This window comes from Megalobrama amblycephala, linkage group LG21, assembly GCF_018812025.1.
Source record: "Megalobrama amblycephala isolate DHTTF-2021 linkage group LG21, ASM1881202v1, whole genome shotgun sequence".
In the NCBI taxonomy this organism is placed as follows: Eukaryota; Metazoa; Chordata; class Actinopteri; order Cypriniformes; family Xenocyprididae; genus Megalobrama; species Megalobrama amblycephala.
Window position 1 is genome coordinate 17,823,314 of NC_063064.1, and position 17,681 is coordinate 17,840,994.

The 17,681-nt window shown below is 35.0% G+C and overlaps 1 protein-coding gene across 1 annotated transcript in view; it reads left to right on the forward strand.

Moving 5' to 3' along the window:
- LOC125256403 (receptor-type tyrosine-protein phosphatase H-like) overlaps positions 1-17,681 on the forward strand; it is a 73,778-nt gene that overhangs the window by 17,684 nt on the left and 38,413 nt on the right. The window contains exons 9-11 of the mRNA XM_048172389.1: positions 10,128-10,422; positions 13,514-13,774; positions 15,235-15,498. Of these exons, the coding sequence (XP_048028346.1) occupies positions 10,128-10,422; positions 13,514-13,774; positions 15,235-15,498 (820 nt within the window). The remainder of the gene's footprint in view (positions 1-10,127; positions 10,423-13,513; positions 13,775-15,234; positions 15,499-17,681) is intronic.

Sequence of the window (17,681 nt, forward strand, 5' to 3'; positions counted from 1 at the left end):
TATCATTATTATTTTATTATTATTGTTGTTGTTGTTGTTATTAATGTTATTAAATTATTACTATTGCAGTTGTATTGTCAATACAAAATTATCATCACCATATTTAGTATTACTATTATTACTGTTGCAATTATTATTGATACAAATGTTATTATTATTATTATTATTATTATTGATTTTACTTTTTCTGTCAACACAAATATTATCATCACCATCTTCAGTATTAGTACCACTACTGTTATTATTATCAATGTTATCTATTATTGTTACTGATATTACTATTGTTGTCAACACAACTTATCACCATCTTTAGTATCATTATTGTAATTATTACTGTTATTATCATTGCTGATTCTACTGTTGCCATCATCACAAAATATTATCATTATTATACATGCTATTACTGTTTAAATACTTCTACTATTACTATTATTATTTGTCATTTCTGCTTATTTTTCATTGCTGTTACTATCACTGCTGTTTTATTGTTGTTTTTATCTTTTGTTGTGTTTTGTGTTCACCCTATGTTGTAAGTTTTGCACTCCTAATAATAATAATAATAATAAATGATAAGCTAATATATCATGCAAATATATTTTAGTGTAGTTTATTTGTCATGACACTGTGCATTTGTGTCGTGAAACATTATACAACATTCACACAATGGTTTTGTGTTTGAGTTTACATTTATGACCTGCAATATTACAATTTAATTTTCATTACATTTCATCTGCCCAAGTAAACATTTAAGTCATCCATCTGAATCAGTTTCATTGTGAACATCGTGTTTGTAAAAAATATAGTAAATGACCTAAATGAGCTATGGTAAAGAGTTAATTTTGAAGATTTGAGTAATTCTAGTGATATTTGTAACACTTTACAATAAGCTTTCATTTGTTAACATTAGTAAACTACATTAGCTAACAATGATAAATACTTATATAAATAAATTCTTATATTTTTAAAATCAATATTATTTAATGGACCTGAGCTAACATGAACTAACAATGAACAGTAGTATTTTTGTATTAACAAAAATGGCTTGTTAGTTCATTTTAATTTAGGCATTGACTAATGTTATCTAATTGGAACCTTATTGAAAAGTGATATTTTACAGATAGTTAAAGATAATTCCACCATCATAGTACACTGAATATGAGAGTTAGGAAGAGTGATTATGTGCCTTTTTGCTGTTCACTCACTGGTCACATACTTCTGGAATTTCTAAATTAATAGGGTGCAACGGTTCCATATGGCATATGCAAGCCACAATATTTTTGCATTTTTTAGAGCAATTTTGTACCTCCAGTTTGCAAAAGTCGAAAGCTACGACACAAAATCTGACACAGATTCGGGCCTCGGTGTGTGTAGATAGGCAGGGCTCTACAGTGCGAGCATTTCGCTTGCATTTGCGCCTGAAAATAACTGCGTGCGAGTGTGAAAAAATATTTAGGCGCACTGGTGCGAGTGACCCGATCGATTCTCATGAATAGAACTATATTACAATTGGAACAAAATGTACACCTCCTAAAATGCATCCACACTGAACAACAGTTATGTTTCACACTGCAATGGGCAGCTTTTCATGCTTTCATTCAAAGACGCTGCTTCAGTCAGCAGAGCAAGTGCTAATATTGTATACAAGGTGAAACGAGACCGTCTCATGCTGCTGATGTTTCAGCCAAATTAACTGGAAATACATTTGGATTATCATAAGCAATGTCGGAAATTAAAGGGGGCCTGAGGGCAAAAATGCCACCAAAAATTAATAAAAACATTTTACTTTCGCTTTTAAAGTAGCAGCAATTCGGAGGCGGCAATTGCTTGAATGGTGGGTGGGTTCATTATTATTCTTAAAAAAAAAAACAGTACAATGACAAACTCGCTTAAATATGCTTTTACGTTTTCGCTTTGCAACCAAATATTCATCCATCGTCATTCAGAGAAATGAGGCGAAATGGGCGAAGTGAGGTGAAATCTGACTCCTGCTGCGACTCTCGTTCAGCTCTCACTGAATTGATCAGACGTGTTCAGTTTTTAACTGTAGCTGTTCTCTAACTAAATTATTTTTATTACTATAAAAAAATCAAAACAACGGTGGGTTTAGTGCCATGGTCACGGTGGGCAGTTAATATAACCGGTGTTGCGGCTGAATACCGGTAACACCGTCGATCGCACCAAGCTGATGGTCGGCTGTTGGGCAGTTTTTCTTCATTGGCCGACTAAGTTTTCTCAGTGTGTTCCACACCGTCGGCTGAAGTTGGTCCTCGTCTGCTTTTTTTCGGCGTTGGAGCTCGTCGGTCCGTCAGGGCATCTGATCATTCTGATTGGCTTTCAGCTACTGCCACCTGCTGGTTCGGAAAGGCATTTCATCTTACACAGGCACAGAACGGACGTGCTACTTGGCCGTCGGCTGTCGAGTGTCAGTTTGGCGTGTCAGGGCAACTTTGGACACAGACGCTGCCGACGTGAGCCAACCCCGCAGTCTGCTTTCGTCGCCACTAGTTCGTTGCCATTGGCTTAGTGTGTTCCTGCCTTTAGTTAAGTACTATAACACGAGTATACTCTTCTCTGAATATTGGCATGATTGCAAATGTGATATTTACTGATCTGACTGAAGTCCAATAAACAAGCTGATATTAAGTGGCAAAATTTTAGCCACAATACTGTCTGTTTTTGCTCTATTTCGTGAAAATAGTTCCACACCAGAACTGTTATGCATCTCCAAGCAACGGTGATTCCTGAATGAATCTGCGTTTTGAAGGACTGAATGAATGACTCGCACATTAAGATGTATTGCCATCTACTGGTGGTAAATGTAATACATTTATTTTCATATTAACACTTTACATTGATATTTTAAGTAAAAACTTTTTTATATTTTTTAAATTTTAAAAATTGTATTAAAATTTTTATATATATTTCTAAATTCAAAATTATATTTAAAAACATTCGTACAACATTATTTACCAATGAGCTGCATTAAGCAGTCTATGTAAATGTGTCTAAAAACCACTTCAGATGGAGCTTCTGTGCCACCTCTGCAGTGCATTTTGATGATTTATTTTGATAGGTAACAGCCTGATTGGGTCTTATTGTTCTAAATGTATTTATTATTTAACATTTAAAAACTAATTTTCTATTTTAATTTAAGAAATTGACAAAATATGATGCATACATTTAATACGATGCTCTTATAATGGCAAATGCCTGTGGAAATTATTTTAAAGGGGCAAATATCGGCATGTAGAAGGAAAGTTAGTGTCTGTTATTGATCAGAAAGTGCTCCTAAATTTTTGACTGTGCTCCTAATTTTTTATTTTTTTTTAACAGCACAAGTGCTCATAAAGAAAAAAAAAAATAAGTGTGGATGGCTACATCATAAAGGTTTCCTAAACCTTTATTTTGAGGGAAAAAATACCATACAGTAAAAATCTTTGTATTAACTGACTTTCTGATTAATTAAAACTATACTGTAAAAATTATATGATCAATAAGTCATGACAACATGATTTTCCATTAATTTAACTCATCAAAATAATTTAACCAAATTCAACTTCATTTTTTAAAGTTATAGGCTACAAGATTCAACTAGGCGAGATAAAAAAATAAATAAAAATGAGTTGAAATGACTTGTACAGCCAGTTTAAATATAGCAACTGAAATTAAGTTGAATTAGGGATTGATTTTTTTTTTTTTTTTTTTTTTTTTTTACAGTAATTAATTTACAACAAAACCAAAGAAATCATAATTCTTTAATCTCTGAACATTTTTTTGTCCTGTAATTACATAATGAAATTGGAGCTCGGTGATGATTAATTTTTTGCTTTTTTGTGTGAATTGGAATATGTGCAAAGGATTGTGGGTAATAGACATAAAGGCTACACTTGATGCATCCTTCAAATATTGATGAAAAAAACAAAAACAAAGGCTGCATTCCAAGGATCCTTCTAATTGACATAGCCCTCGATGGCACTTGATGACAGCGCTTGTACAGTGACCGGGAGGGGACATGTTCGGTTCATTTAGTTTTGTCGTGCCCACGACATATAAACTCGTGGGAACGTAATAATATGTTGTGGCCATGAGATAGTAATTCGTGGGAATGTGATAATAAGTCGTGGCCATGAGATCATTTTGTTGAGGTAACGACATCCTTATGTCGTGGCCACGCGATGTAAAGTCGTAGCCTCGAGAACATATCATGAACTTCCTATAAAATTGCGCCTACAGACATAAAATAAAATCATAAATAAAGCTTTCATAGGTTATATACAAATAATAAACAAAATATTCTTTTAACATAGCCTATTAATAGCCTAGTAAAACATTTTTGAAATTAATTCGAAGGCTGTCACAGGCACGACGGGCTACAAGTGAAAACAAACGCTAATTTAAGCTAGCATACTGTAGTCAGAAATAGGCTACAGAAACAATCATAAAGTCAAAACTTTATTGGCATGATCGGGCATTTACTGTATAGAATACAAACTTTAAGTAATGAAGTAAAGAATGTTAATTAGATAAAGAAATATGGAAATGAAGGGGAAAATAAAGCAAATAAATGTACAAATGTAACTAATAATAAACATATTAAATATGTAAAAACCAAAGAAAAATTTCTATCATTGTTGATAGACAATAAAGATTCTCTGAACTCTGAACTCTGAAATAAAAAATAAACGATCAGTGAATGGATTTAAAAGACTGTTGGATGGGATTAAAATGTAGGCTACATTTTAAACATTTATTGATAAACTTCATTCGAATGCTGTCTAAGCAACATCGCGCACAATAGTATGCACTATGTTAATATAATAATTTCTTAATTCCGTTCTTTTTCTAAATTAAAAATAAATATTATTATAGTCTTGTCCATTTCTGATAATTCCAGGTTGCTATGGTAGCGCAGATTGTTTAAACATTTAACTACTTTTTTAACTCGTCATTTAACCACGAGAAAAATATATCGTTCCCTCACCATATGATCTCGAGGCCACGACTTTACATCGCGTGGCCACGATATAAGGATGTCCTTACCTCAACAAAATGATCTCGGCCATGGCCACGAGTTATTATCACGTTCCCACGAATTAATATCTTGTGGCCATGACATATTATTACGTTCCCACGAGTTTATATGTCGTGCGCACAACAAAACTAAATGAACCGAACATGTCCCCTCCCAGTCACCGTACATTAGCAATAAATGTGGGAATTTTAACATGTTGTTACACAGTAAATGCACAGTCTTGTGGGTATTTAATGTTAGTATAGTAGTTAAAACCATCTAAAATAAAGTGTGACAAACATTTCTGACATTTCACACTTACTAGACTGTCTCATTCTAGTGTTCAATGCTGAGCAGGACTCTAGCCTTGAAGCCTCAGAAGCACATGGTTTAGGAAAGTCACAGTCTTAGGACGCAGTCATCCAATTGAGAAGCAACCACAGTCTTTGAATAAACTTTGCAGCTGGTGATGAAATTCAATGCAGCGTAATGTAGGTTCATTGAAGACTTGAGGTGTAGTGTGGGTTCATACCAGAATGGCTAAAAAGCATTGTATTACTGACAAAAGCCTGGACAAAGACTTGTGCAGCATGCTAAAATAAGATGGGGTTGTCAAACATCCAAGTTTCCTGGCTGACCTTGAGTCATGAAGAGTGATGTTGTGATAAATTCACTCAAAATCAAAAAAAATATTTCAGCCTGTTTTTAAAATTTCGAATTTCAGTTGTATAGTTAAATTCCATCAAACTGAATTGAATAATCCTTACATATTATTCATATTATGGATTAAGAATTTTAAATAAATAAATAAAAATAGAGCTTAATAAAACATGTTGTATAATCTTAATGGAACAAGGGAACGGACCATTTCAGTTTATGTGATTCATATTCATAATTTGAAACATATTTTCATTTTATGAATACGAATAACATAAACTAAATGGCCCATTCCCTTGTTCTATTAAGATTAATACAAAATGTTTTATTAAGTTCTAGTTTTTATTTATTTATTTTTTTACTCATTTAAAATTCTTAATTATGAATTAAGAATTTCATTTCATTTTTGTTTTTATATAAAAATGCAAGTAGGCTGGGATGTCTAGAATTTATTAACAAAATTATTGTTTGGAATTAAGTTTCTTTATTTGATTATTTAATCAATGTCATTTCTTCCCCATGCAGGGACAAATGGTTATCCCTAATGTTGGGGGCGTTTCAGTAATTGCTCAAACAGAGACTGTATTAACATTACAATGGAATATAGCTGGGGGCAACAGAGATTACAGTTATACACTGGCGAGAGAGGGTGTCTCAGATGAACGGATCAATGTAATAGAACCGGATGATATAGTAACTCATGAAGTCCCATCTCTGTCTCCTGGAACTAAATACTCCTTTACACTCTACACTGTGTTTGGGGAGGATCGGAGCACTGGACATAATTTCTCTGCTGTAACTGGTGAGTCATTGAGGTTTTGCAATATATAAAATGTTTTCTCTTTTGATCAACTTAAGAATTGTGGTAATACAAAATTCAAATTCCTCTTATATTACAGTAACAGTTTATATTATAATAACGGACACTAACCTTATATAAAGGTTTTCTAACATTTAAGCTAAAGTTTAATTTGAGTTCATTGTTAATAAATGATCTTTCTCAAAAGTTACCTATTTGAAAACCACAATTAAACTAACTGAAACTTGCAATTAATATATATATATATATATATATATATATATATATATATAATAGGGATGCACCGATACCAAACTCATGTAGCCTACTTGTAGGCCTACCACTTGTAAAATTATCCCCGATACCAAAGACCGATACCTCACATGACGTAACTGACAGAATTGTCCGTGCACAGAGACACCGGCGGCAGCAGCAGAAACAATGTCAGCCTCAGAGGTGTGGACATACTTCAAAATTAATGATGACAACCCACACATTGCGAACTGCATGCTTTTTCAATCACAATTCGTTATCGATTAGTGAAGGCGGGATAGGCGGAATCGCGCTGAATGACACAGACCAGAAGCGCCTGAATTGTCAAATGCACACATAGTTGTCAAAATGTCCATCATGTGGAGTATCTCACGTAAATACAGTCGGTTATTGCTTAAGTGGACGTAAACATGTGGGTGAAAACAGGATATGTGCCAGTATCCATGGATTCGGTCTTAAAGGGACCGTCACCTATTTTTGGCTATAATGTTAATAAAACAGCAAAATATGTTAAATAAATGTATACATGGTAAATAAACCTACTGTATTTAAAAAAAAAAAAAAACACATTTATTTAATTTGTATCTCTATAGTATTTGTTGTATTGTTTGTAATTTGTTTGTACATTTCTTTTTATATAACAACAATTATATATATTGGTAATTATGCCCTTTGAAGGTTATTGGACACTGTGAAAGTTTGTGACAAGCACTTAAAAATTATTACTTTTTTTCATTAGAGTAATAATAAAGAAGCTGTCCTACATTCATTAGTCTTACTGTGTTGTGCTTGGAAAACTGCAACATCACCAAAAAAAAAAAAAAAAAGAGAGAGAGAGAGAGAGAGAGAAAGAAATTAATAAATGTATCAGCGAGTACTAGAAAAAAAGTATCGGTACTCGTACTCGGCCCTTAAAAAATGGTATTGGTGCATCCCTAATATAGGCTATATGTGTGTGTGTGTGTGTGTGTGTGTGTGTGTGTACGTCTCGCTGCAGTTTCGATGCGAAATGTCCACTGAGCGACGCTAAAAGCGTTCTTTTTTTTTTTTTTTTTTTTTTTTTTTTTGGCAGAAGCAGATAATAGGGTGAATACGGTACGTTTTTATGACGTTGCTTTTTAGACGAATCGCCTTGATTTGACATTTGCACTCCGTTGCGTTTTAAAATAATGTCCCACCGACACTATGCCTAAGGCCCTGTCCCAAATGGCGCACTTCATGTGGACTTTCAGTCTCCTGGACATAGATGCAGGCTCCGCACACTTTAACTACCCAGGAATCATTGCGAAAGGCCAATCAGACAACGGATGGGAGGAGATTTCGCTCAAGAGCAATTGATGACATGGCTGAGAAGAAAATATTTATGTGTAGGTATCATTACGGTTTTTATGACCTAGGTGTACATTTTACCAGCTGTTACCTACAGTTTATACAAACATTATGGTCATCGACCAGTAGTTGATATCTCAAACATAGCGCGTTGAATAATACGATCGCATTATGATTCATTAAATAAATAGAACCGAATGTCAGGGCTTTACTGAGTCATATGTAAACCTAGTATTTATATTTAAACCTGTAAATTCATCTGAAACTCACGCACATGTTTATTATGTGTTAAAATTGTAATTTTAGTTCAAATGGAACATTATGTAGCCTATTATTACAACTGTATACATTATTTAAATAAGCATGTATATATTGTCTAATGCCCAGGTGGCATAAGCAATAGCAGGCTGTGTAGTTGACATGGAGATAATACTTTGCAAAAGAAAAGAAACCTGTTCTCGATGCTAAATATTATAATATTTGTATAAGATATTTGTGATATACAGGGTTTCCTTACCGAGGTCAGAAAATGTAGTATGATAGGGGGTTCGGGGGCATGCTCCCCCGAGAAAATTTAGATTTCCTTGGTGTACATATGTGCATTTTTAAGACGTTTCAAGGCCAACAAATTGGATAACAATAGTTTTAAAACCATGTCAACAAATACATGCATGCACAGTTTTGAGGCAGCTTTAATTGCATGTGTGGTAATTTCATGACTTCACTTACAACAGAATAATGACGGTCATTGCTCGTAGTTTCTTTTGCGCTTTATTTAAGCTATAATAAAGTAATTGCAACGCGCGCCGGCGCATTTGCGCATGCAATTCTTGAGTGCGCGCCGCGAGCACAGTATAGGCCAGAACACACCAAGCCGACGCCGACGAACTAGCGGAGACTAAAGCAGACTGTGGGGTTGGCTCACGTCGGCAGCGTCTGTGTCCAAAGTTGCCCTGCCACACCAAACCGACACTAAACAGCCGACGGCCAAGCAGCACGTCAGTTCTGCGCCTGCGTGAGATTAAATGCCTTTCCGAAACAGCAGGCGGCAGTAGATGAGCAGCCAGTCAGAATCATCAGATGGCCCGACGGCCCGACGAGCTCCAACGCCGATTCAACATTTCAAATCGGCCGAAAAAAGGCCGACAACCAACTTCAGCCGACGGTGCGGAACACACTGAGAAAACTTAGTCGGCCAACGAAGAAAAACTGCCCGACGGCCGACCGTCGGCTTGGTGTGTTGGACAGTCATGTTAATTTTTCTGGGTTTTACCGACATAACCTGACAACATCTCATCTGACCGCAGTTCACTGTTGTTCAACTGAAGCTCTCTCGTCATCATCTTTTCCGTGCTCGTTTGACTTGCGCTGAGGCGAAGTCGGAATGCGCGTCTGAAATGTCCCGTTTGTTGTGGTCGTAAAGAGACAGTTCTATATAAACGCAGCGTTTTACTTGGCGATGTTTTAAAAAATGATTTTTATTTTTGCTATTTTATATGCTCTGTTAGTGGTTTGTGGTGTAGCATCACCCGGTGGGGATATTTTTTTATCCCCACCGGGGATAAAAATAATTCAGCAGAGGCAGGGATACATAGACCATAAGGGGGGAAATCCCTACATCAATTTTGTAATTTTAGCATTAGATAACATTATCTTTGTGACAAATCAGCTGAATTTGCATCCCCATTGTAAAATGCATAACAGAAAATAGCAGATAATAGGGTGAATACGGTACGTTTTTATGACGTTGCTTTTTAGACGAATCGCCGCGGTTCTTGATTTGACATTTGCACTCCGTTACGTTTTAAAATAACGTCCCACCGACACTACGCCTAAACCTACCCGATAGCGGTGACAAAAGCAAAGTGACATAAAAAGCGTCCGCGATCGTACCGTTTTTTCAGCTCGTTTAGATCTCTCTTTGAGCTCTTTTTACCGTCACTCACCTTTCGCGGGATTCGCACCCAGGGGGACTCCTCGTCGTAAGTCCAACTCCGTACATATACACATATATTGCAAGAACTTGTAGATGTGATTTCCAACTACTTGCTACGTTAGGAAAAAGTAAAATTTCCTTCTCTTTCTTCTTCAGTTCCATCTAATGTTGAGAGTGTTTTTGTCATCGACCGCAAAGAGACTGAGATGACATTTGAATGGATAAAAGTTAACAACAGGAACGGTTACACTTATAAGCTGGAATTCATTGATAAAATTGAGAGTATACCTACAACAAGTGGCTCTGCAGTGGTATATAGGGTCACGCCTCTGCCTTCAGGGACTGAAGTCTTCTTTACACTCTACACTGTGTTTGAAGGAGTGAAGAGCAGTGGATTCAGCTTCTCCAATATAACCGGTGAGTCTCAGTACTGTCGCACTTACTGATTAAGAAAGGAAGAGGTGTGACAGACAAAACAACTGCCTCTGACATTTCTCTCAGATTCTGAATTATGATGCTATTCTGTATATACAATGTGTAACCTTGCAGAATTTTTTACATGCCCTGTCAATAATTTAACTGTTCCCAACACAAAACAATGATCACTTTTTTTAGTTTTAGCAATATAGATTTAAATTTGCCTGAAGTATTTTCTTTCAGTTAAGTTTTCCTAGCAAAAATATTTTCTTTGAATTAAAAAATAATCTGTTAATTTGCAACAAAACTATAATGTAATCCTAAATTCAATCAACACATTCTTGATGCTTCCAAGACTACATCAATTTTGTAATTTTAGCATTAGATAACATTATCTTTGTGACAAATCAGCTGAATTTGCATCACCATTGTAATGCATAACAGAAAACAGTGTTTAATTTGCAGTGCAGCACGGCGCCAAAAAGGCAACTGGCACAAAAACTGGCCATAACTGTCAGCAATAATTCAAAATACGCTTGGTTGTTATGACAACATGTTGTTATGTTCACATCGGGAACATGGGAGCACCGCGATGCGACCGCAAAAGGCACTTTCACTTTCAAAATGCACGCCACTGATCAAAAGTACACGCCACTGATAAGCATTGTAAATTAAGTATTACAGAATACACATACCAATTAAATGCACAGATCTCCTCTCGTGCGTCCACCACTGGATGAGGCAATATAGATGCCATGCTTTTGCCTTTCAAGATGTAATTACCGAAATCAAAACAGTCCATAAACTATAATCCTCACGAAAACTTCAGTCAAGCCAGCTCGCGCGTCAACCTGAGAGATCAGCCTCCTTACCTTAAAGTGTCAAATTTCTCGGTTTCTGAATGGACGGTTTAGCTTGATTGACAAACGCTAACGTTCGGGCATGATTTATATACCATCGACCTGTCCTAAAACGTTAGCACGCTTTGATCGATGATGGTTTGTAGATCGCGTGTTTCTCCGTTCGAGAGCGCATTTCCTGTTCACATCCGCGACAAAACAGCTGATTATTTGCGAACGAAAGCTCACAGAAACGTGAAAATGGTCTCATTTGAAAGAAAATATTCTAAGCTAAAAGATGATATAGTGTGACTAATTGAAGCAGCCCTTATCAAAAGTGTGGGGGTCGATTTCTGTCTTTTCAAAACTGCGGGGGTCCTGACCCCCCTGTCCCCCGTGCCAACGGCGCCCCTTAAGTTCATTACAAGTAGCCTTTCCACACGGTCACACACACAATCAGGGAAGGGTGACATTGTTACCGATACTTTTTGTTGCAATTATAACAATACAATACCGATACTGATTGTTTCGGTATGTGATTTTTAAAAAAAAATAGTGTTAATGTTTAGAAAATAAGGATAATTACAGTAAAAGGCAAATCTACACGACACATACTGACCATTATTAACAAATACAGAAGCAAATGTGAGCACAATTAAATAAAAAAAATATTTGTACCAATAGGTGTAAAAAATAATGTGGAAAAATATTGTGATTAAATAAAAATAATTTAGTACAAGATATATTTTAATAAAATAAAATAAAATACTAACAACATAAAACATGCGCACAGATTTCTTAAACAAACCATAATTTTTCGCTGCACGCTTGCTTCTCATAGTCATGACTCATGTGACATACATACAGGCCAGCTAAATATGCCGGGGGTGTTTTGGCATAAACATTAGAACAAGTACTGAAAACATTTAAAAGTGAGGCAGAAACTGATGTTTTGTATTAATATAATTTTAATATGTTTTTTAAATCAATCAATACCAAATAAATAGCTTGTGTGTATCGATATATCGACACTGCAGTATCGATGTGCCTATCCCTAAACACAATTATTTGAGTTAAATGCCTTTTTATGTCACACAGGGAAATTCTGGAAATGTCAATTTACAGTTTTTCACTGTAAATTCTAAGGTGATTTGTATTTTTTTTATTTTTAAAAGAGTAGTACATGTACATTTATTGTTGAAAATATATTATATAGAATTTCAAAAGACAAATTATATGGTCATTAATATATTTTACTTCCAGTAAATGCACTTTACGGTATCTTCTGTTAGATCTAAATGCAGTTTTTTTTTTTGTTGTTGTTGTTGTTGTTTTTTTACTGTATATTTGTTTACATACTTTTACCATATTCCATATTTTCTTTACAGTGTAAAGTATCCTAAAATAAATGTAATGAAGTTTTTTTCAATTTTTGAATGCAAAATCAAAGAATTTATAGTAACATAAGGAATATATAGTATTGATTAAAAACACTTAAAGTATTGCTTATTTGTGAGCACTTCATTGTTCACGTACTGACAATGTAACTGACAAAAAATTGCTGTCTCTTCTTTAGGCCCTGCATGTAGTCACATGTACCTTACAAATCTAATATTAAACACATTTCCTACCAACTTATTTAAACTTCAAATGAAATGTATGACAAAATGCTTGTAATATATCCCAAACAAAACAAATAAACTTAAATGATTCTGTTTATGTTTACTCGAACTATAAAATTTACACTATTTACCCTTCACTAAAAAAATTTGTGGAAGGGCCCTACCTGAATGGATTGTGTTCACTTTCATTTGGAATGCCCTTACTAATGGCATCCTCTTCCTGAAGTGCAAAAATGCCATTTAGAATTTACCCAAATGCTGCTAGAGCTTTTTTCAGCACTAACCTCACATGGGTGCCCTACGAGAGTAACCAGATTTAGTTAATCACATTAACTATCAACATGATCCTCTAACGTTTCACAAACACAGTGGTTCTATGGTCAACTGTAATATCTGATATAAAAATGAGCTTGTTTAGTATTTCTTTAAAATAAAATATAATGCTAATTTCCTGGTATTTTTATGTAATGCAAAGACATTTAGACATTTGTAGATGTGGTTTCTAACTACTTTCTGGAGCCACTGTACATTAACTGGTCAGTCAGGAACTGAAAGGTAGATGAATTGATGGACAGGTGGACAGTAACAGTGTTAAAGACAATATAAAAATTCTTTCTCTTTCCTCTTCAGTTCCATCTAATGTTGGGAGTGTTTCGGTCATCGATCGGAAAGAGACTGAGATGACATTCCAATGGGAAAGAGTCAACAACAGGAACGATTACACTTATGAGCTGGTATACGGGGATAAAATAGAGACTATAGCTACACAACCTGATTCTTTAGTGGTATATAGGGTTGAGTCTTTGTCTTCAGGGATTGAATACTCCTTTACACTCTCCACTGTGTTTAAAGATTTGCAGAGCAGTGGATACAAATTTGCCAGTATTAACGGTAAGTCTCAGTACAAAATTTCAGTCAACATACACTGACGTGTGCTTTGTTGGTTTAGAGTGGTTGAGAGTGTCACATCTGCTGCTTTGATGAAATCTTGCCCTCTTCTGTCAGAGGTTCCCAATTGTCATGCAATAATAATTTCAAAGGTAACACTTTAGTTTAGGGTCCAATTCTCACTATTATCTTTGCTTATTAGCACACATAATACTAGGATATTGGCTGTATATTAGTACTTATAAAGCACATATTAATGCCTCATTCTGCATGACCATATTCTACATCCCTTAACAACTACCTTACTACCTATTATGGTAATAAGCAGTAAACATAAATGTATTGAGGCAAAATTCTTATTTAACAGTTAGTTAATAGTGAGAACTGGACCCTAATCTAAGGTGTGACCCAATTCAAAATATGCTGGTTGTTGCCGTATGAGTTAAGAGGTCCATTAATGCGTTAATCCCTCTGATTATTTATAAATAATGGGCTCGTTGCATAACATACATATCTTTTCAGGATTATGCTTTTGTCTGTTTAGTCTCATTGTGTTTTGGTTTAATTTTCCCTTCCTTGGTCATTCGTTTCTGATTAATCCCCGCACCTGTTTCTTTTCTGGTTAATTAACACTTCCTGTGTATTTAAGCCATTAGGGTATGTTTATACACCATTTCAATTTCAAACAAAACTTTTTATGCATTTGTGCCATTTACATGGCAATGGCATTTTGGTGGCCTGAAAATGCAAAATTTTGAAAATGTGTTTTAAAGTGCAAGTTTTTGAGAACAATACTCTTATCGTCTCAGTGTAAACTTCAAAAATGCAAATCTGTGAAAACGGTGACACCATGTACACACGTATTATGCGTTTAGTCTATAGGCATGCGTGTTTGGTGCAAGTACTCTGTAAAAGAATGTGTTTGTGCGTAAGAACATAGTATTTCTTTACAAACTGACTTTGCCAGTTACTGGCCTGTAAGGCATAATACAGCATTTGTCGTCCTTTTCGTGGATCCGTGTGAACGAATATAATTTTGATAACGTTGTCATCTGTACAAAGAAGAAACTTTTCCATTTTTAGTACACCATTGTTGTGTAAACATACACAGTTTCCTCAGTTCTTTGTTTGGTCTTGGTTGTGCTATTGCACTTTTTATTAAACGATTCTTGAGTTTAAAGACATTCAACACATTTAATTAGTCCAAGACAAAATTTCCAAATAATTACATACATATTGATTTGACAGCAGTTTTGTGAATTTCTTTCAATTTCATTCAGTTTTAATGATTAAATATTGCAATCCTTCATCCAGTTCAAATTCAGATTCTCAACTCAGTTATGAATGGTGCACAACCCTGTCACATACTAAATTATCAGTAATGAATTTGAGAGGAATTTACTGTATGTTCTAGAGTATTTATAATAATTATCAATTCTTGTGGAAAATGTATCTCTTTACAGCTCTATCTGATGTAACTGAAGTTGGAGTCGATCGATCACTGACACAGTTGACAATCAAATGGAATAAGTTAAACAAAAACGACATCTACAACTACACCTTGCGTGATAGTCATGGAACTGAGAACAATTTCACTGGATCTGTTATGGGTGATGAGATTATACATATTTACTCACATCTTACACCAGGGACGATACACAGTTTTACTCTCTTCACTGTGGTGAATGGTGTCAGAAGTAATGGGTACAGCTTCAAGAGCATCACCAGTAAGTTTTGATAGCATTACTCTGATTTAGCTACTTATTTGAAAAGCAAATATATGAGTTCTAAATGAGTGAAGCTTGCCAGTCATGGAAAGAAATGACCTGTGTGGTTTTGAATGCTTGATCTCTTTATATAATACTTTGGTAACACTTTACAATAAGGTTTAATAATACATTTATTGTTCATTTAAACTTTTACTAATACAATATTAAAGGGATAGTTCATCTAAAAATGAAAATTCTGTCATTAATTACTCACCTTCATGTCGTTCCAAACCCATAAGACTTTCAGTTATATTTGGAACACAAATGAAGATCTTTTTGATGAAATCTGAGCATTCTGTCCCTCCATAGAGCGCTATGCAGCTAGCACTTTGATGCTTCAAAAAGTTAATCATAAAACTAAAGATCATAAAGTTAAAGATCATAAAATGAATCAATATATATATATATATATATATATATATATATATATATATATATATATATATATATATATATATATATATATATATATATATTCATTCATTCACTCATTCACTTTATTTATAGAGCACTTTACAACTGCAGCTGCAGACCAAAATGCTGCACAATCAAGAAACACTTCATTAAAACACACAACTTGAAACAACACACATCCTACTAAACAACAAAGACTAGCCCACCCTCTCATAGGCTAAAGACAAGAAGTAGTTTTTGACTTCAACAAGCATTTACAGATGAGACCTCTCTAAGTTCCTGAGGAAGACTATTCCAGAGCTTCGGCCCCGCAACAACAAAGGCCTGATCCCCTTTCAACTTTAAATGATTACGAGGACAGTAAAGCAATAACTTATTATTGGATCTTAGAGACCTGTGCTTGATGAACAGCAATGAGCTCAGACACGTAAGCAGGGGCCATCCCATGCACTGCTTTAAATTTTATATTTTAAGTTTTATATTTTATCCTGTAGTTCACTGGTAGCCACTTTAGAGAAGCTATGGAGAGATATAGAGATAGCACCCACTAGCAGCCTAGCTGCTGCATTCTGAACTAATTGCAATCGTGAAATAGTGGTCTGGCAGGACTCCACATACAACACATTGCAATAGTCCAGATGAGACAAAACAAAAGCATTAATAACGGGTGTGTCTCATACGTCCTGAAAAGTGAAGCTGCGGGCTCTTTGATCGCCCCCTGGAGGCTGGATGCAGTACAGGTCATAAACCCCGCCCTCTCAATGCAGTCGAATGAGACTTCAGTGAAAACTTAAAAATAAATTCTGCTTCAAATAAAACTTTCTGAAAGATGGTTTTGGTCATTTAAGGTAGTTGTTATCACGCTGATATATATTCAATTGTTCGTTTTTGTGATGATTTAGATTTTAGCTAGCAATTTGATGCTATAGACCTTATGTAGCCCCGCCCCTTTTCAGCGTTGCGCTCGTTGTCTTTTGACTTCCGGTTTGTATTTCCACAGCGATATTACATTTATGAATGAACTGCTCGTTTTAAAATCTTCCCGATCTACTGACATTTGTTAAGACATCTGCTTTAAACATAACAATGCTCATGATAACTTTCATTAACTCCACAACAAGTAAATCCACTTAACCAACTAATTATTCTTTGACAGCGATGCCATAGAAATGTACAGAGCTACCGCAAAACGGAAGTTCAAAGACAATTTTACAAAGATGGCGGCGCGCTTGTTTCTCTGGTAAATAAGGTCTATAAAAGCGGGTCGTGATTTACAGTTGATTGACAGCTTGTCTGAGGACTGTCGGAGCTTCGAGGGGAGATTGAAAATGTATTAACTAACTGTTAATTTTCGATTTCTTTGTTATTTAACACCAACAAAATGAGTTGTTCAGCAGTAAACTGTACTAACCGACCTATACAGGATCTGATGGATCACTGAACTTTTTTTCTGTAACATTAAATGTGGGCGTTATAAGCTAATTAATAAATGTTATTAGTTAAGATAACACACCTAATGTTAACCATGTCGGGAAAAAGCAGGTGATCGTTATCTGGCAGTTACTTATTATTTTTATGGGTATAAAATAATAATTAGCAGGACAAAACTAATGATAGCTTACTCTAATTACAGCAATCGATCTCCTGTAACGTTAGTTGAACTTGATTTAAAATGGCAGGACCGTTTCTGACGATTTAGAGTTGTTTCTAGTGGCATATTATATTGA